The sequence below is a fragment of the Coffea arabica genome, chromosome 6c (genome assembly GCF_036785885.1).
Source record: "Coffea arabica cultivar ET-39 chromosome 6c, Coffea Arabica ET-39 HiFi, whole genome shotgun sequence".
NCBI classification, from domain to species: Eukaryota; Viridiplantae; Streptophyta; class Magnoliopsida; order Gentianales; family Rubiaceae; genus Coffea; species Coffea arabica.
The window spans coordinates 53,325,325-53,346,103 of NC_092320.1; the positions used below are offsets into that span (position 1 = coordinate 53,325,325).

The 20,779-nt window shown below is 37.6% G+C and overlaps 1 protein-coding gene across 1 annotated transcript; it reads left to right on the plus strand.

Annotated features, from left to right (window-relative positions):
* Window positions 1-865: 865 nt before the first annotated feature.
* LOC113691984 (histone-lysine N-methyltransferase SUVR3) lies at window positions 866-4,849 on the plus strand. Its single transcript, XM_027210313.2, has 3 exons — window positions 866-1,645; window positions 3,170-3,568; window positions 4,218-4,849. The coding sequence occupies exons 1-2, from the start codon at window positions 1,024-1,026 to the stop codon at window positions 3,556-3,558; spliced, it is 1,011 nt and encodes a 336-aa protein (XP_027066114.2). The 5' UTR covers window positions 866-1,023; the 3' UTR covers window positions 3,559-3,568; window positions 4,218-4,849.
* The last annotated feature ends 15,930 nt before the right edge of the window (window positions 4,850-20,779 follow it).

The following is a 20,779-nucleotide window of genomic DNA, read 5'->3' on the forward strand; positions in this document are numbered from 1 at the left end:
GAATTCTTCACCATCGTATTCATTGCCCCTGGCATATTCGACGGGAGGTCAGGCAGATTTGGAAGTTCGTGGAAGATTCGGATTGTTTCTCGCACTGTTACAGGGAGGCTAACACAGTTGCTGATGCGTTATCCAATGTGGCTGTATCGCATCCAAAACAACAACTCAAGATATATGAACCCTTTAATTCGTTTCCAAGATTGGCTCGTGGGGGGCGATTCGCTTGGATAGATTAGGAATGCCTTCAATCCGGAAAATTAAACTCAACTAATCTCCTCGTGTATTTATTTTGTTGCTATTCAAATATAAAAGAAATTTTATAAAAAAAAAAAAAAACCACCCAAGTAATGAGAAAAGTTAAGTGGATGATTTAACCTTATTTCAGTGAATGTTTGTTATGTAAAAAAAAAAGGTCAAATTTTATTAAAAAACACTTGTCGTGTACAATTTGTAAGAATGCGCAATTACACATTTTATGATTGTTTATGCTAAAGTTAGGTATAAACCTAAAATTGGGTCGAAACAAGTTAAATTTAACCAAACTTTGCTAACTAATTCCAAGTTACTAATTGATGTATCATTTGAGTTGGCTCTTGAATTATTAGTTGTAGCAGCACTCGAATATACTACAATAACGATTTTGACATATTGTTGATTTAATAAATTTAAAATTAATAGATTTCGCTAACTAAAAAGACTTCCCTAATAATTTTTTTGTTGGACGAAATATCTTTATTCAAAATTACCTAGCAAAATTACTAAGTTATAAAATAATTCAACCACAGTTCCAAAAAAATTAATAATACCACGTTAAAGTACTACGATCAATACTTTAGGGTAAAATACAAAATCAATTATATCGTTCCCCATGCATCTTGCAAAATAAAAAGCAAACGACATCGCATTTAACCAATTTTGCCCTACTGCTTAAATTTCCCAAATTCCGAGTCCGTTCTGCTGCTTTGAACCCAACGGCCATATTTTTACCGGAAAAAGAAGTTCTGTTATCTTCCCTGTTTTTCAATGAACAACAACAATAAACGGGAGAAAACAACCATCAACCAAAACGACAGCGCATTAATCCAGTGCGCCGAGCTCATACTTCCTTATCTCCACCCGGTCGATCTCGCCTCCACGTCATCAACCTGCAAAACCCTGAACAAGATCTCCAATTCCATCACTCTCAGAAGATCCTCCGACGCTTCTCGAAGCTTGGAGAAGTTTCCGATCCCATTCATCAATTCAATCGACAATCAGAGCTACTCATACTTTATCTACACCGGGAATCAGATTCTCTCCGCCGCCGTTCAGCCGCGGCAGCCATGGGGTTATGACCCAGATACCAGACCGGACTTGATTAATCCGGGTCATTGCTACGACCCGTTTCTTTTCCGGGTCGAAGGTGCGAAGGGGTGTGAGTGCGAGAGGGGATGTGATAGGAGCTCCCGGTGTCCGTGTTTGGATAATGTGGAATTCGGTGCTTGGGAATGCGGGCCGGGTTGTCAGTGTGGGTCGGACTGTGGGAACCGGGTTAGTCAGAGTGGGATATTGGTCAAGCTGAAGATTGTGAAAGATAGGAGAACAGGTTGGGGTTTATATGCTGGTGAATTTATTCCCAAAGGGCAGTTCATCTGTGAATATGCAGGTAGTTTTTTTTTTTCCTTCTTTGTTTAAATAGAAATTTTAGTCTACTTGTCATTCATTCATTGTTTATCAATTTTTTCATGCAAAAGCTGAATAGAATTTTATTAATGTGAAGAAATTTACATCTATGTAAGCAAATTTGTGTATGTAATAGGGTTACTCATGTACAGCTGAAGTATGGAACACTGCTTGATATGGCCTAACGATTCTTTGGACATTTGGAATTTGAAACTAGAGGTGTCAGAAAAGTGACCATTGAAAAGATTGCTAACTTTTTGGTGGGGAAGATTTGTAAATTAGAGAAAAATCTTGACAAGCCTCTGTATCTCTGATGACTTCTACATCTAATATTGATCTCAACAGTCACAGGAGAATTTGGAACCACAGTCCTTGCAGGAAATATGAAATAACATCTCAAAATCTTAAGCAAAATCTTAGAGAAAGACATAGGAAGACAGCAAAGACAAGTGTATTCACACTGAAGCCTCTTTACACTCAAGCTCTGATTTTAAATTGTTGGAGTTCCCAGGAAGTTGTTTGGGAGACTTACACTTAAACTTGATTTGTCTTCTTTACTTGATATGCCTGTTTAGGAGCTATAATAAGTGCAGAAAATTTATGGGGAATGGATTCTGGTTGGCTTGTGGTAAATAAATGTTAGTGGGATGAGCATATTTTCGTAAATTGCAATTTGACTTTTTGGCATGATTTTGAACCTGGATGGTGTTCGTCTGGTTAATTACTGATTCTGCAGGTTCTCTCCATATGCTGGAGAAAGGAAAACAGGAAATAAAGCAATCAAGGCATAACATCTAATCCCTCTAGCTGTTTCATGGGTATTAGGGAAGGAGAGGAATAACAACACTCTTGAGGAAATTGAGAGTCAAATTTGAAAGCAGTATTCCAGTCATTTCATTTCATTTTTGTGAAGGAACTTCTATTCGGGGTTTCTCAGGCAACCATAAGATTACGCCTGTTCATCTCCTTTGAGTAAACAAGAATTGATTCCTTTCCAGGGAGAGGAATAACAAAGTTGTTATGGAATTCAGAGCCCCAATTTGAAACTTAGAGATTGAAATGTTGTTCTTATTTTCTCATCTATATCTTTTTGGGCTAGAGTCCTTTCTCATAGAAGTTATGCTGTTTGTTATTTTAACAAAGTTAAATTGTAACAGTAAATTGCTGGCACTTGAATTTAAGGACTTGCAGTTACCAAATAATCTCAGACAAGTCATTTAGTGCTGTAAGCTTACTGCTTTGGTAAATCTGTCCACTGGTTTTTATTCTTGCTTTATCCGCAATGTTCTAGCATTTCAAGAGTCCATTGTTGGGCTATGCTTTTCGTTTTTTATATAAATAGGTTGTTTACGCTGTTGATTCTTGTCATTTTGTTTCTTGGTCAAAGCCTGCAATTTCTGTATTGGACTCTTTTGAAGAGTTGATGACATCATTTTACTTTTGCTCTCTTCAGCACATCCTTTGATGCATAATTAATTTTTCTATATGCTGTTATTTTGTGCAATAGGAGAACTATTGGTAACTAAAGAAGCACAATCAAGGCAGCAAATATATGATCAACTTGCATCAAGTGGCCAGCTGTCTCCTGCTCTTCTGGTCGTGAAGGAACATCTTCCGTCTAGAGATGTGTGTATGAGGATAAATGTTGATGCCACTAGAGTTGGAAACGTAGCTAGGTTCATCAATCATTCTTGTGATGGTGGGAACCTTGATACAATAATATTGCGAAGCTCTGGATCTGTACTTCCTCGCATATGCTTTTTTTCTTCCAGAGATGTACAAAACAATGAAGAGCTTAAATTTAGTTATGGGGATATCAGGCTTAAGAAGCAAGGACTGCCTTGTTTCTGTGGTAGCTCTTGTTGCTTTGGTGTCCTGCCTTCAGAAAATACATGACTTGGGACAGGTAAAGAACATTTTAGCATACAATATGGTAGAATAGTACTCCATATGGTTGTTCGATGCTTTTTGATGTTAGAATGCTTCCATTCCATGAACTTTTGAGATAAAATAGTGTGATAATGTGTTCAGTTAATGACCTCACAAGTCGTAGTGACATCTGTTATTTGATTTGGCACCCAGAACACACACAGACATGTATTCCCCTTCTGTTTGAAATCAAGTTGCTACTTTCCCCCTTAAGGCCTCACAGAAGAATATCCTAATTTATGTTATTAGGGCACATTTACGTTCCTTCATATATTGAGATGCAAGGTAGCTGTTATTTTTTTTAAAATTCTTTTTCTGGTTCATCTTTATGCAATTTTTTGACAAGACCACATTTTATATATCACCTAGGGCCTCACACAAAATAGAATTATATAATTAGGACAAACCTTGTGGAAAATCATTCTGATTTGGCCTTAAGAAACATTAGAGCAGGCCAATAATTACTAGCCCAAGTCAATAAAAATAAGGAAATGCAGCACAAAAGACACTCTTATTATGTATATTTTGACTCCATAGACACTCTTATTATTTATATTTTGAATAGTATAAAATAGCTCACACCCTATTTAAAATTCACAACTTGACCACTTTTCCTCCTCCAACAGTGTTCAAAGGCACAAAAAGAGAGAGCGCAAGAATGCTCAGTTGAGACTGGAGTGTGAAGAAGAAAATCAAGAGAAGAAATGGCAGAGAGCAAGGAAATAGATGTAAACTTGTTGCTAGGGGTGGGCACGGGTCGGGTACCGGCCCCGAATGACAATTGGCTGACCCGACCCTAATATATCGGGTCGCTATTTTTTTGACCCTAATCCGCTCCGATCGTTCTCGGGTACCCGATCTTCGGATACCCGAAAAAATAGGGGCGGGTCATAGGGTACCCGCCCCTATTTAAAGAATGCAAAATCTTGTATATGAAGAATAGGGGCTCAGTGCATCAAGAATAATAAATTTTGGTAAAAAAGAAATGGAAAACTGACGCAAGTGATGGAAGATTGGCATTCATCGTCAGAATTCAAAAGCTTTATCCTTGAACATTAACCACACTAGAAGATTGTGGCTTTTTCAGTCTCCATCTGCAGGCCAAACTTGCACATGTAACCCAACCAATTATTACCAATGGTCTATTGTATTGAGGTATAAACGGTTCGAAACTCTATTTTTTTTCCTTGACATTTCTGTATATTTACTCTCTCTGATCCATTCATGACAGAAGACGTGACCAAAAGATTGGAGTTCATCTCGCTTGCAGTAAATAAAAGATTGTTTTATTTGTCCCAAAAAAATATGCATTTTCCAGTCTTTCTTTCTTTGAAACGTAAGATGCAGGCAATGTGATGCATATGAATTGTTGGAAGCAATTAGGGTCTGGAATAGCAAGATGCAGCATTCAAGCACTAAGACTACTCAACAAATCAAAGTTTTCAACTTTAAAATGAAAAAGCATAAAAAACAAAAGAACTCAAGGCTCAAGCTATTGAAGGTCGGCATTCTCAAAAAAACAAAAAAATAAACCTCCAGATGAAGGTACAGCTTCTGCTTGAGGCTTGAGAAATCGAAATCCAAAGTCTCTGTTGAATCGTCTGCTTGAGGCTTGCAGGCTTGAGTTCAACTTGAGAAATTGAAGAGATGGAGAAAGGGAGTTTTCGAGAAGGAGAAGGGGAAAGTAAAGTGAAGACTGAAGAGTGTCGGCCACTAAAATGGAATCATTTAGGTCAGGGACCTTAGGGTTAATACTTAATAACTTAAGATATTATACAATTGCCCCTATATTTTTAATATTTATATATTATACCCCTGGATCGGGTACCCGCGGGTTTTTCTTTTTATGATCCGTATCCGAATGTTTAGGGTACCCGACCCTATTTGATCCGTTGGTAGAAATCGGATTGGATATCCTATTTTTCGGAGCGGGTCGGAGCGGGTCGATCGGGTTTTCGGGTTTTTTTGCCCACCCCTACTTGTTGCAAACAAGTTCAAGGAGAGGCAGTAATTGGAGGCAGCAGCTCAATCAGACCAGGACTAGAAGGAGCGATCACCAGTATCCCTCTTTAAGCCATGGGAATTGAGCTCCTGGTCCTTTATAGGGCTGGTATTGCTGAGTTCATGGCCACCCTTCTGTTCTTCTACATCACTGTCTTGACTGTTCTGGGGGTTGGCAGTACACCAAACAAGTGAAATTCTGTCGGTATTCAATGGATTGCTTGGGCTTTCAGCAATATGATCTTTGCACTTGTCTACTGCACTGCTGGTATCTCAGGTTTGTCTCCACATCTCCATCTTTTTCTTCCTTTTCATGTCCTATTCCATCAGCCGTTTAGTCCTGTTTTGCATTGTCTAGTAGATCTTGAGAGGTGTTTTCTGGGTATTTTTCCTTCTTGTTGCTTTAATTCCTTCTTAGCATGTCTACTATCCTGGACAGTAGTTTCTTCCTGCATGTTTTGGGAGAAAATTTTCATTTAGTTTGGGGGTGCCATGTTTCCCATAAATCCACAGTTGCTTATGGTGTAGCTTTGGTTTTTCTGCTTTCATATTATCGCCATGTTCTCTAGACTCAGAATGGTTACTATATCTATTCTGGTGTACGCCAGTTTTTGGTGATTTTAATGTGGGAAAGAGGGATAGTTTTGGATTTTCCTTTAAAGAGATGTTACTCTTCTGCTGCTTTTCCGGGTCTGCACCAATTTATTAGTGATTTTTGTTTAAAGAACAGGTATTATTGGTGTTATCTTGGATCTTCTTTTCAAGCAATGTTATTCTACTGTTAGATAACTGTTGATGTAGAAATTGTTTCTTCAACCCCTTAAAATGTTGCTCTAGAATTCAATTTCCCTGGGCTGCTTCATCTTTTTCTCTTTCAACCTAAAGCTGAAAGTTTTCCCCTTATTCCCGTGGTCTGCTTGTAGATCTATTTTTTTCTCTCTCTCTATCTCTCTGTCTCTCTCTCTATCTCTCTGTCTCTCTCTCTCTCTTTTTGTCCTTTCTCCTCATCTGTGCTAATGTTCTGTATTTTATGCTGAAACAGGAATACACATTAACCCAGCCGGGAGTTTTGGCCTTCATCTGAGCAGCTGCAGGTCAATCTTGGTTATAAGGACTTCTAGAAAGAGGACTAGAATCTACACTTCTAGCTCATGAAGAAGACAACAAAGGCTTCTCTAGCCAAAATTAATTCAAAAGTAACTTCAATGTCTGCTTAATCATTCTATTGACGAAATAAACACAAGTATTCTTAATCATTCAACATAAAGTAAATATCATAGCTTCAGTTTATTATGACGTGATGAGCTTGGAGATGATGGACATTCAATAATAGTTGGGCTTTGGGTCATACACAAAATTTGAAAGATTTCTAGAGAGTTATACCATTTTCTTTTTTGGGCTGCTCTTCCTTTGTGCCTTTTCTTCTAATACTAGAGCGGCGCGAGGTCGCGCTGGAGTTCATAGCCTATTGTTGAGGGTTGTTGGTAATTAAGGTTTGTAATGTGGAAAATGGAATCATTAGTTTATGGTAGTGAAGAAGCTTGTTGCAATTTTAAAACATTGTTGTACCGGATAGAATTGGAAGATACAAAAAGGATGAAAAGATGAGCTGATTATTGTTGCATCAAATACTAATATTTACATGAGGTCCCCTCTATGAGAAAACCTTTAGTAGCAGAAGTGACTTCCCCTAAAGTAGAAGCTTGAGCAGCAGATAGACAGAGGTAGTATATTTGCATGTTTTAGTTTTTCTAGTGTCTTGATTTTGTTCATAATCTTGTAGATAGATTGAGACCTGCATAATTGCTTTTTGTCAGTATACTAGACAAAAAGATAGAAGTAAGCTTGAGCAGTAGAAGTTTGAGTAGCAGATGTTTTGGTTTTTTGTTTGAGGATTGCCTTCTAAATTATCATACCGTATGTGAGATTAATTTAATTGACTTTAGTATTTAAAATGTGGACTACTTACGATGGTATGATGGTGGTTTGCCTTTGGGAATTGCTGTGGCAGGTCGATATCATTTAACTCGGCGATTGTATTGGCATCTTTGGATTGTTGCTCACTCCAGAGAGTTAGTATAAATGGTCAGCATCTATTAGTGTATTTATTCATGAAAATACATTTGTATAGTGTTTTTTTTTTTTTTTTAATTATGTAGGTGATAGTTTAACCTTTGATCGACGAGTATTGCTTGTCTAATATGTGGCTGAATGCGAAGTGCACATCCCGTTTAACGATCTAAGGATATAAGTTCCACGGGAAGTTCGACTGGTTTCGTAGTCTTGTAGTTATTAATAGATCCGTAATCGATCCCGTGTACTACCTTGTTGTGTGTCATTGGAGCAAGACTCTACACAACCTTAGGAGATTAACATGGAGATTAATATGGTCTAAAGGTTGGACTACTCTAAGTGAAAAAGAATCTGAGGATATAAATTTTTTGGTTGTCCAATTAGGTAGCTTGGATTGTGAATAAGTACAGTACTTTTCCACTGAGAGAATACTTAGCAAAATTAACCAACGATAAATTCAAATGATTAAACTTATTAGCGAATTGAGGTGGTCAGAATTGAAGAATTAGTTTCCTTTATCTAAGAGTCAATCGGCCAAGCGTACCAATTCATCCTTGTTGATAGGTAACTAACCAAAAACAAACCAATTCAATTCAGCGCTGACTATTGTTCTTGCCACCCAATTCAATTCACAATGAAACCATCCAATGGACAACAAGAATCATTAGTACATATGAATTCTTTTGTTCAATTGTCAAAAACACGGAAAACAAACCAAAAAGCAAATATACTTCAAGCTGAACTACCAAGAATGGTTGGGCCCAAAAACCGTTTCAAAATGCGGAGAATGACCACAGCAAATATAAGCATTGAAGACAAAAAGAGCATAACGGAAAGAAGTGGAAGAGGAAGCTCTCTCTTGGGATAAGAGCTTACCTCCCTTTTGGTGGGAGTTCATCAAATTTCAAACTTTTTCAAAATTTCCCACTATTCAACACCTACCAATCCAAATTCAACGAACATCACCACTACCGATCTAGTCTGCATCAAATGCTTGTTTAATGCAGCTCAACCATCGCACTCAGAGAGCTTCTAGGAGGTCTCCTTGGAGGGAACAACAGACGTCTTAAAGTCCCCACTTTATGGTAGCTGAAAGCCAGGTGAAACTTGATTGAACTTTACTTTTTCTTGATTCTATTGCTGAGGTAGTACATGTCTGGTCGTGTTTTGGTTTTGTCTGAGACCTTTGTCTGTCGTCTTGCTGTGTAGCCAACATTGTTTAGTCTTTTTCTCAAGTATCCTCTCTGTAAGGTCGTCTTTCTGTGAGACTTTTTCTTCCGTTATCTGTTTTTCTTCTTCTCTTGGGTTTGTGTTTTGTTTTTTTCCTGTCTGGTAGTCGAAGTTGTCTTATTTCTTAAGTAAGTAGAAGGAATACCCGCTAGCATCTCTGATTCATCAATGGAGGGAGACCTGACTGAATTGTTACAAAAATTCTCCCTGGAAGGGAACGAGATATCTGGAGCTAAGTTGGAGCTAGAGGACTTTAGCAGTGGAAGGAGAGATTGTGCTGATAGTCTGATAGGGAGAATTATGGGGGAAAAAATTGCTAACTTTACGGGAGTGAAAAACTTCGTGACAGCAGCATGGAGCTACCCCAGGAACTTGACTGTAATGGAGTTAGGACCGAATCTGTTCCAGTTTAATATTCCTAATGTAGAAGAGAAAGAAAGGATAGTGACAGGAGGTCCTTGGATAATGGACAACCAAGTCCTAGTGCTGAACAGATGGTCAGAGGGAGTAGAAGATAACTATGGAGCCTTTACTACTGCTCCTTTGTGGGTACAAATGTGGAATCTGCCAGTACATTGGCTGTCAAAGGAGGTAGAGAGAAAGATTGGCGCAGTTTTCAGAGAAACAAAAGAAGTGATTGTACCTCAGGCCGGGGGAAAAGAGGGAAGACATCTTAAAGTTCTTGCCCTGGTAGATTTGTCTAAACCCCTTCTCAGAGGAACGCTGGTTAATGTAGCAGAGTCACTCAAATGGGTTGCCTTTAAATATGAAAGATGTCCGGACTTCTGTTATAGCTGTGGAATAGTTGGGCATGGGGAACGTACATGCCAAGAGCAAAGGATTTCATCAGGGACCCTCTTGGAGCATCAATATGGGCCGTGGCTGAGAGCAGGAAGTAATAGGAGTCCAACAAAGGATAGGATAGTGAGAGAGGACCTGGTGAAGGATAAAAGGTATTGGAAGTTTCAGAATGGAGAAATGGTTGAAAGGGAAAGGACCAGGATGCAGGCTGGAGAGAAAATCATGGAGACGTTGAGGTCCTCTGGGCTAGGAATGAGGAAAACTCCAGAGGTTGTTAAAGAGCAGGAGAAGGAAAGGGTGGAAAATCTTCGAAGTAACCCCCCATTTAATGGGGATAGTAGTGGAAAGGAAAAGGATCTCAGTGTTGGCTCCCTGGCCCTGACTAAGGAAAGACAGGACCTCTCGCTGATTGAACAGGTCAGTTCTGAGGAAAGAGTGACTCCAGGAGTAGTGGAGGAAATGGTAGAGGTGGGAGAGGAGAGTGCAAAATGGCTGGAGCAGGAAAACAGCCTACAAGAGATACCAATCTTTGAGGCAACAATGCAGGAGAATAGCCTCTGTGAGGTAAAGAGGCAAGGAGCCATGGCAAAGCAAGTTAAAAGGTCCTATAAAAAGCTGAAATCCCCTGTTAAGACAAGAAGGCCTTTGAGAGAGAGGAATGGCCAGGAAGCTATCGCAGGGGGCAGTGGAAAGAGGAAGATGCTGGTTTTTGATGAGGAAATGGAGGATGTGTTTCAGGATGAGCCAGTAGGCAAAAAAGCAAAGGCTCTTGAGCTGCTGGGATACACAGGAATGTCTGAGATGGAGGTGGGGTCTCTCCCTTATGGGGCCCCCCAAAGGAAATGAGTGCTTTGGTGTGGAATTGTCAAGGAGTGGGGAGCCCCTTGACAGTTCCCCACCTGAGGGAGGTTAATAACCTCCTCTCTCCAAGCCTTATTTTCCTTAGTGAGACAAAAAACAGAAAGCAGGTGTTGGATAGGATTGCTAGAAGTTTACGTTTTGACAACAGTGCAGTGGTAGAAGCTATGCATAAGGCAGGTGGTTTGGCAGTTTTTTGGAAAGAGGAAACACAAGTTTTGGAAGTTAATCTTACAGCTTTCACTATTGAAGTCAGGTTAGAAGATGATGATAAGCATTGTGACTGGTGATTTATAGGAGTTTATGCGAGTTGTGATGGCCAGATAAGGAAGGAACAATGGAGAGTCTTAAGAGATAGGAGCAGGTTGTGGGGAGATAGATACATGATAGCAGGTGATTTTAATGATATAGTGTCAAATGAAGAAAAATGGGGGGGAATTTTCAGAGAGGAGAGAAGTTTAAGGGATTTTAAGTCCTTTATAGAGCAGAGTAACTTGATAGATATAGGCTTTGAGGGACACCCTTGGACCTGGAGTAACAATTGGGAGAATGAAGGAGAAATTAGGCAAAGATTAGACAGATGCTTGGCCAGTTATGAATGGGTGCAAACTTTTGATAAAGCTAAATGTCAGCATATGGACACTTATGCTTCTGACCACAGCATTTTGTGCTTAGACACTGATCCAGGAAAGGGGAAAAGGAAACAAAGGTTTTTGTTTGATAAAAGATGGTTGCATAAGGAAGGAGTGCAACAGGTAGTGGAGCAAGCTTGGCAGAGGGAGGAACCAGGTTCACGTATGTTTAAGATTACAAGGAAGATCAGGAACTGTAGAATTGAGTTACTTAAATGGAGGAATACGTTTGCAGCCAACTCTAAAAGGAAAATTGCAGAGGTTAAGGAAAGACTGGAGGCCGTAAGTAGCTCTGAGGATCCCAGTAAGAAAGAGATGAGGTCTGAGCTTAAAAACCAGCTTAAGGAAGCATATCAGGAAGAAGAGAAATTCTGGAGTCAAAAGGCAAGACTTGACTGGCTCAGGGAAGGAGATAAAAACACTAAGTATTTCCATGCCTTGGTGAAGGGGAGGAGGATTAAGAATAGAATCAGGAAGCTGCAGAGGGAGAATGGCTCTTGGGCTGAAAGTGAAGAAGAAATAGAATCAGAAATTTCTGGGTTCTTTCGAGAATTGTTTACAAGTGGAGGAAGGAATGATATGTCAGAGATCCTTGAGGGTATTCCCCACTCTATTACTCAGGATATGAATGCTAATTTGACTAAACCAGTAGAGGAAGAAGAAATTCAGTCAGCTATTTTTTCCATGCAGTCTGACAAAGCTCCAGGTCAGGATGGCATGTCCCCCTTGTTCTTTCAAAGGTTCTGGAGCATCATCAAAGGGGATTTAATTCCAGCCATCCAAGCTTTTTTCAGCTCAGGCTTCATGCTAAAATCTATAAATCACACGGTTATTTCCCTCATCCCCAAAACTTTGCACCCTTCTTGCTTGAAGAACTTCAGACCCATCAGCTTGTGTAGTGTCATATATAAAGCCATCTCCAAGATCTTGGCCAATAGAATGAAACAGGTTCTAGGAAAATGCATTAGCATCACCCAATCAGCTTTTATCCCTGACAGGCAAATTCTAGATAATGTAGTCCTAGGTCATGAGTACATGCATTACCTCAAAAATAAAAGGCAAGGGAAAGAAGGTTTCATGGCAATTAAGCTTGACATGACCAAAGCATACGATAGAGTGGAGTGGCATTTTTTGCAAGCTATGATGCAGAAGATGGGCTTTTGTGCAAGATGGATCAACTGGATTACTAGCTGCTTGAGTTCAGTAACTTATTCCTTTAATTGCAATGGGGAATCTAAAGGCTTTGTTACCCCCGAAAGGGGAATAAGGCAGGGAGACCCTCTATCCCCATACCTATTCCTGATATGCTCAGAAGGATTCTCCAACCTATTGAAGAAAGCAGAGGAGAGGAAGGACATAAATGGTCTGAGGATCAGCAGGCAAGGTCCTCTCATCACACACATTTTCTTCGCTGATGACTCACTCATCTTTTGTAAAGCCAACACCAGGCAAGCCACAGAAATCATGAAAATTCTCAGAACATATGAAAGGGCTTCAGGACAGTTGGTAAACTTGGATAAATCAGCAGTCTTTTTCAGCAAGAATGTATCGAGGGAGCTTAGGAGTGAAGTGTGCAGGTCCTTAGGAGGAATGGCAGAGATGAAACAAGGCAAATACTTGGGGCTGCCTATGGTGATTGCCAGGACTAAGGACCAGATCTTTGGGTTCATCAAGGAAAATATAAGAAGGAAGATGCAGGATTGGAGGAATAAGTTTCTGAGTAGTGCGGGTAAGGAAGTACTCCTCAAGGCAGTGTCAATGGCAATGCCTATTTATGCCATGTCTGCGTTCAAACTATCTAGGAAGATGTGTAAAGACATCAGCTCTCTGATGGCAAACTACTGGTGGGGAGAAACAAATGGAAAAAGTAAAATGCATTGGGTTTCCTGGAGGAAATTGTCAATGAAGAGGAATGAAGGAGGCCTGGGATTCAAGGACATTGAAGCTTATAATAAAGCCTTGCTTGGGAAGCAGATTTGGAGGATAATCACTAAACCGAACCTTCTGGTTAGTAAAGTGCTGAAAGCTAGGTACTTCCCCAAAGACTCCATCCTATCATGCAAAACACAAAGGAATGCGTCTTGGTTCTGGCAAGGATTACTAGGAGCCAGAAGCGTAATTGATAACGGGATGATTAGAAGGATTGGCAATGGGAGGAGTACAAGTATATGGGATCATCGATGGATTCCTGGATCCAGTACTGGGAAACCTACTACACCAAGACCTCTAAATTCTGTCTGCAAGATGGTGCATGAGTTAATCAACCAACAGAGATGGAATAGGAACATCATCTTTAAGCATTTCAATCCTAAGGATGCTGAGAACATCTTAAACATCCCATTAAGTCTGACTGGGAGAGAGGACTGTTATTATTGGCAGCATAATGCAGGGGGGCAGTATACGGTCAGCTCAGGCTACCAATTCCTTATGAAAGAAAGAAGTGAAGCTGAAAAAGAGCAAGGAGAGGAAGCTGGCTCAAGCATCAGAGAAGGAAGTCGTTCAGCCAGACAAATGTGGAAAACACTATGGAAGCTTAACATCAAACATAAGATCAAAATCTTCATTTGGAAATGCATAACAGGTGCATTGCCAGTGCGAGCTGAAATCTATAGGAAGACAAGGTTGGGAGATCCAGTGTGTCGAATGTGTGGGGAAGAACAGGAATCAGTGGAACACTTATTCTTCAGCTGCTCGCACACACAGGAGGTTTGGAAGGTTGCTCCAATTAAATGGGATGGCGTGGTGGACCAGCAAGGGAGTTTCAAACGATGGTGGATCACAGTCTCCGAAGTTAGGAGAAGGCCAAGAGGGATGGAGCATATTGGTCTGACAGCGAACATTCTATGGCAGGTGTGGAAAGAAAGGAACAAGAAAGAGTTTGAAAACAAAGACAGTTGTTTGCCAGCCAGGACTATAGGTAAAGCTCATAAGGAGTGGTTGGAACAGGTGGAAAGCTTAAGCAGAATTATTAGGCCAAGCACAGGAGAAACAACTCCCAACATCAAAGAACCTATCCAGGAGCTAGAAGAAGCAGAAACTATTATTATGGAGGTGGCAACAGAGAGTCAGGTCGGGAAAGTCTCTTTGGGGATTGGTGTCAGAGTGCGGAGGCATCCAAACACTTTAATGGCAGAATGGGCACTTAGAGAGAGAAGTCTGGGTGATAGAACCATTAATGATGCAGTGGCCATAAAACTTATTTTGTGTAAAGCTCTAGAGCAGGGATGGAGTAGGATTGCGATCCATTTCCAAAACCAAGACCTGTTGAGACAGATAAACAATAGGTGCCCCTCCAACAGCAGTTTAGCTACTTTGATAGAGGACATTCTTAACATGCAGAGAATGTTTCGTATGTGCTTGTTTAGGTCTGTTAGGGACGAAAGAATAGAAAGAAGTAAAAGTTTAAGTCATCATGCCTTTGGCATAATAGTGGATGAGGAATGGTTTGTTCCTCAGTGCTATTGAGCGCTGCTTTGTACAGATATTTCGAGCCTTTGCTCGTACTGTGTTTTTTAGCCTTGGAATGGAAATGATTCTAATGTTTCGATAAAAAAAAAGGAAAGAAGTGGAAGAAAATACATTCGGACAGGGTTTAGAAATGGCTGAAAACAATTGCTCAAACATTAAAAATCACTTTAACAATAACTATTAGAAACTCCTCCTTTTCAAGCGTTTTTAAGGCCTTTAATGGGCATTTAAGGAAACACACCAAAAATAAGGTTCACATGACGTGTACCCACTGCTGAAAAGACGATTAAGGTATGCTCACATATTTAAATTGCCCATAAGCTAAAAATAATGTAAAGGTATTTACGAAACAACAACAAAGCTAACGCTACCCAATCTTGTACCTAAAACTGAACCTTCACTCCAAATAATCCCACATTTCCAAAGTACATCCATTTATGCTTCTTATATAATATAAGAAAATGTCGTTTGGTTGATACTTTTGTAATGTGTAATAATATTTATGTTTCCTTTTCGAACAAAAGATACTTTTGACGAGCTGTGTGGGCATATTTTACTTCAATTTGCTGCAGCGGTTAGCTTGGAAAATATTTATGAATTTAACATGTCAATGTCTTTTTGAGATAATTTTAGAAACCTCCCTTAAGTCTTCTAACAGTTTCATTAACTTTATTAACTTTTCCTGAGGATTTGAAAATTACACTAACCCCTCTTGAACTTAAAGTTTTGGTAACAAAATCGGTCTAAGCAAAAAAAAAAAAAAAAAAAGTACTATTAAAAAATATTTTGAGCAGTAAGAAGATAATTCTATTCTATATATGCCTTTTTTTTTTATTGCTCACAAGTTGTACTAGTGAAGAATGGAACATATCATAAAAGTCAGGAGTAACAAGTGAAATTCGAATAGATGCAGAAACAACCTAAAGTAACAATAATCTTTGTGATGGTTAATGTAAATTGCAATGGCCATATTTTCTATTATTTACAACAACATATAAAGGTTGCAACTATTTCTGCAAAAGTAATCAAATTATCAGTGTAAGTGTCTAAATTTGCGATAAAAAAAACTGGTCTTTTTGTTGCAGTGGATAAGGTAAAAGTGAAGTATTAGTGCGGAAAGTATAAGAGTCTTAGTCAACAAATCAACAACGAAGGCATAAATCAATTTTATTTCGACACAAGATTTAACAAAACAAGCTAGTCATCTCTCAAAAACATATTACATATTTCTTAACCTGAATAAGCTCACAAAATAGATCATGAAAACACTTGATAAATAGAACATCAAGTGTACTTTGGAACCAAGATTTAACAGGACACACAAATATTGTCCAACATCAGAAGTTAACCATCAAACCTCTATATTTTTCAAATAAATATTGTTCAACCATATTGTATAAGGTTGTATGTCTTTGTCATTGTAAAGTGATATGTATAAGGTTGTCTGTCATTATCATTGTCAAGTGATGTTAATCACAAAAATGACGCTATCTTAGGATAGCACTTGGTACCATTATTCTACTTTAATTAGTTAATCTCATTTATATAGTGCCTTAACTTTTAATTTTTGTATCAAATATCCATTTGTAATAAGCATAATGTCTTAAGGGCAGAGTAGTACTTTCATCACATCTCATGTAAGCAATGTGGCCAAATTTCTAGCAAGAGAGATCATTGTAATTTCTAAAACCTCAAGGGAGGTCAATAAAAGTATCAAAAATTTCAAGGGAGATTTTTGAAACTATCCCTATCTTTTTTCCTAACTATTTGGATGTTACTTACCATAGAAGACAAGGGGATAATTTCATAAATCTCCTTGAGCTTCCTAACAGTTTCATTGACCTCCCTTGAGGTTTTGAAAATTATACTAGTCTCCCTTGAACTTAAGTTTTCAGTAATCGAATTAGTCCAAGCCAAAATAAGTACTATTGAAAAAGTATTTTGAAGAGTGAGATGATAATTTTATTCCATATATGCTCTTTTCTAATTGTCCTCAAGTTGTATTAGTAAAGAATGAAACAATTAATGAAAATCAAGAGGTATAAATGAAGTTTGAAAAGATGCAGCAGAAATAACCTGAAATAACAATGTGTTTGGATGGCATATTTATCCCAAATATGATTTTGTTTACATTACAAACATAATTTTTAATTAAATTTTTATTTTTCAACTACTTTTTTTTATTTCACATACATCATACCATAAAAAATATTAGACCAATTATTTTAAAATATATTTCAAATAACCTCCTATCCAAACATACTCAAGTGATATTTGTAATAGCTAGTGCAAATTGCAATGCCATATTTTCTATCCTTTACAATTGCATATAAAGGATACAACTAGCACTACAAAATTACTAAAATTATTAGTATAAGCATCTAAATCTGAGGTAAAAAAATAATTTTTTGTTGTAGTTAGCAAGGTGAAAGGAAAGTATTAGTGCAAAAAGTATACAGGTCTTAGTCAACAAATTAGCAATAAAGACATGAATTAGTTAGTGTTTCGACACAAGATTCAACAAAACAAGTCAATTGGAAAATCCTTCTATTTCTCTTGTTCATAAAATCCTTTTATGCAAATTATGTAAGGTTGTCTATTTTTTTTTTTTATCATTGTCAAGTGATGTCAATCACTAAAATAACACCATCTTAGGGTAGCAATTGGTGCCATTTTTTTGTTTACTATATCATTTATTTAGTGCCTTAACTTTTTTTTTTGTCAAATATTCATTTGTAATAAAGCATAATGTCTTAGGGCAGAGTGTAATTTCACTGTATCTTAGTGTAACAATAGGGTTTAAATTTCTGACAGGGGAGGTCAGTATAATTTTTAAAATTTCAAAAGAGATCAGTGAAAGTATCAAAAACTCATGAGAGGTTGTTAAAATTATCAAACATATAGACTAAAAGTGAAAGCTCATCAATCACGCCGTTATCATCATTTGCACATGTGTTGGCGGGTGATTCGCTGCTGATGACATGGATGTTGTGCTGGCTGTGGTAGTCTCTGATTGTTTGTTGCGCTCTGTGGTCAAACAATTAAGTGGTTATTTGGTGATGTGTTGTTGGGCTCACAGATTAGTTAATATTACGATTCTAACCCTTTGGTCAAAGCCTATTTACATGCGGAACTGTTATTCTAACTATTAGGAGTTCGGTGTTTTTTCAAGGGTGTGTTGGTAATGTGCCTTTTATCGCATCCGGTTTGCTTAACCAGAAATTCAGTTTCTTCTTTGGTGAGCGTGCCAGCAGAGCTCCATTCTGAGTTTTACCGTACCTTTTCCCCATGATTTTTCTTTCTTTCCTGAGGTGAACGTGATTGTAGTGATGAAAGCAGTTGCTTCTCTGACTTCCTCTGTTCTTCATTCGTATGTCAGTGACCTTTTTGCACTAGCTTTTTCTCTGTCTTGTTTGCCATTTGACTTTCATGTGGTGTCCCGATTGTTATACAAATTTTTTGCAAACTGTTTTGCCCTTGTAGTTCCAACTCAAGCAATGAAGCAATTGTTTGGTAATGTGGCCGTTGGGCTCATAAATCCATTGATATTACCATTTGAGCGCTTCACTATGTCGGTATTTACATTAAGACTTTTATTATATTTTATTGTTCAGTTGTTTTTTGAAGGGTGTATTGGTAATGTGGCCTTTGTTACATCTCATTTGGTTAGCCAGAAATTCAGCTCCTTCTTCAAGAAAGTCAGCAAGGTAATTCTGTGTTGAGCAGTCGTACATTTTCTCCAGGATTATTTTCGTTCTTTCCCGAGGTTTAGGTGATTATGATGATGAGAGCTATTGCTTATCCCTGTTTTTTCAACTATATAGCCAATTGGTATGGTAATGGCTATTTTGGTGTTACTACTCTTCCTTATTGTTTACCACTTGATGATATCGCGTGAACTCTTCTGCTCTTTTATAAAACTATTTTACTATTTACTACATATTTTTCCTTTCCCTTCCTCAATCTTTGGTTCTTGCCGTTTTCATATCTTAAATTAACTTATGCATATTTTGCCAGATATATGTTAATGTTCAGTTCTACCCTTCATTATTTGTTTAGTGCGTTAGTTTCCTTCTGTTTACCTTAGTTACTTCTCTCTCCAATCTCTTCATAAGAGAGTTACTACATGTGCATTAATATAGGTAGATGTCTGCCTTTTGTCAAATTTTTTTTGTTTACTTACTGTACTTTTGTTACCTTTTTTTGTTTACTTTTTAGACATCACTTTTTCAACTTTATTATTCGTGCCGTGCAAATAACCGTTTACTAATTGAATTTTTGCATTATGTTTCTTTGTTAGCTCTGTGTTTATTCAACTTTTTTTTATTGTTTTTTAGGCTTTTCAGTTACTTGATTTACTGCTCGTTCAATGCCTGTAGTTGTTGTTGATTGTTAGTATTTCACTTCTATTTCTATGTTTTCAATGCCTTTTGTGTGTTGCTATTAGCCTATTATTTCTGTTGTATTATAATTTTTTTGCTTTATTTTTCCTTATTCTTTATTGTTGTCTGCGACTTTTTTTAACTCTTTGTTGTTCAATCATAAATTTTTCTTTGGTCAAATTTTGCACTTGATAATTTTTAACTTTAGGTTCATTTCTCTTATGTAGCTCTATTTTATCTGCTTCATCTTGTTTTTGGTTTTCTTTTATTGGACTTATTGTTTCAGATATTTACTCTTGTGCTTTCGTTCAAAAGAAGTGCTATTTATTTTTTTATTCTGCTTGTTATGACTAGCTGCTGCACCTTTTTTTTCTTGATCATTCGATGCTATTGTTAGATTATCTGCTCTGTTTTTCTCCCGTTTTATAGAATTGTTTAGAAGCATGTATTTTTTTTAATTCCTATTGTACAGTTTGTTGTTGTCTTTTAAATTTGTTTTTAAAGACTCTTCTATTCTTACCTCTTGTGTTGTTATCTTTTCGGTATATATTATTCAAAGATGGATAAGAATGCTAGAAGATGGAAAAGTTATGTAGAAATGCCGGATAGTCAGAAAGCTGATCTCCTTCATCGTCCACGAGAATGTGACGTTGCAAAGAGGAGAAACGCTACTGTGTCTTCTTCTGTTGAGACAATTCAGTTTCAGAGGCCTAAAGAAAATAGTAGAGATTATTTTGCTAGGACTCCATTTTGTTATGTTTAAACTAGTGTTTGTTTAGTTGATGATGCAACTCGTTATATGCCGACTTCTACCTTTTTAGGTGATGATAGAAATAGTTCACTTAGTAGTCAATCTAAACATGTTACTTCGGATTTTGCTGGTTTGTGCAAGTCATCTTTCGCTTTTGAAGGATTCTCAAATAAGGATCCAGTCGTTCAAATATTAGATAGTCTTAGTAGTAATTTACAATTGAAAAATCACTCGTGTTTCTTCTGTTACACTAACCTGCACTTCGTCACTTCTTTCTAGAGGTATAGTGCTAATTTGTTATTCTTCGAATGCCTATATCCCATTTTCTTATTACAAGACGTATCTTTGTTAATTCCTTCCATGTGATCTATTCATATTTCTCTTCTGTTAACAGACTGTCAAAAACTCATTTCTTTTAACACCTATTTAAGTCTATTTGACTTTGTATTTGCCGTGAATATCTCTTCTACATGTGCATTTGTGCTTTGTACCAGATATTTCATTCACCTTTCTTAGTCATGGACATTTTGTCTATTTTTTTTTCCTTTGAACTTTTATCTGTTATTTATTCTCGAGACAAGGCATATGTTCTCTGAGTTGCCAAAAGACTGAAATTAGTACTTCTACAATTGTTCACTATGTTTTAGTGCATGTCAGATAAAATCCTTTAGGTTCGTCAGTATTTTTTAAAACAGCTAGTTGCTTCTATTTATAATCATTAGACATATCTGTATAGTTTTCTGAAGTAGCTGCTATATGGACTAAGACAGATGATGAATCAGTCAAAAAGAGCCCTCACATTCAAATTTATAGCCATTCAAACACAAGTTATAGAGTTCAATCATATTATGCATGTTACTATCCTCTTCAATATCCTACTTGTGACGCTGATGTTGATGTTGATTTTTCTTCTGTTTAGAATCCTTCTAACTTATTCAGTTTGGAAGATATAGGCATGTTTATTTCTTATAAGTATATCTTTATGATGTTAT

What these genes read in the sequence shown, in the direction of transcription:
- LOC113691984 (XM_027210313.2), top strand. Translation starts at nt 1,024, where the DNA reads ATGAACAACAACAATAAACGGGAGAAAACAACCATCAACCAAAACGAC. An exon ending in GTTCATCTGTGAATATGCAG is followed by an intron (nt 1,646 to 3,169) that starts GTAGTTTTTTTT and finishes TTTGTGCAATAG; the next exon opens with GAGAACTATTGGTAACTAAA.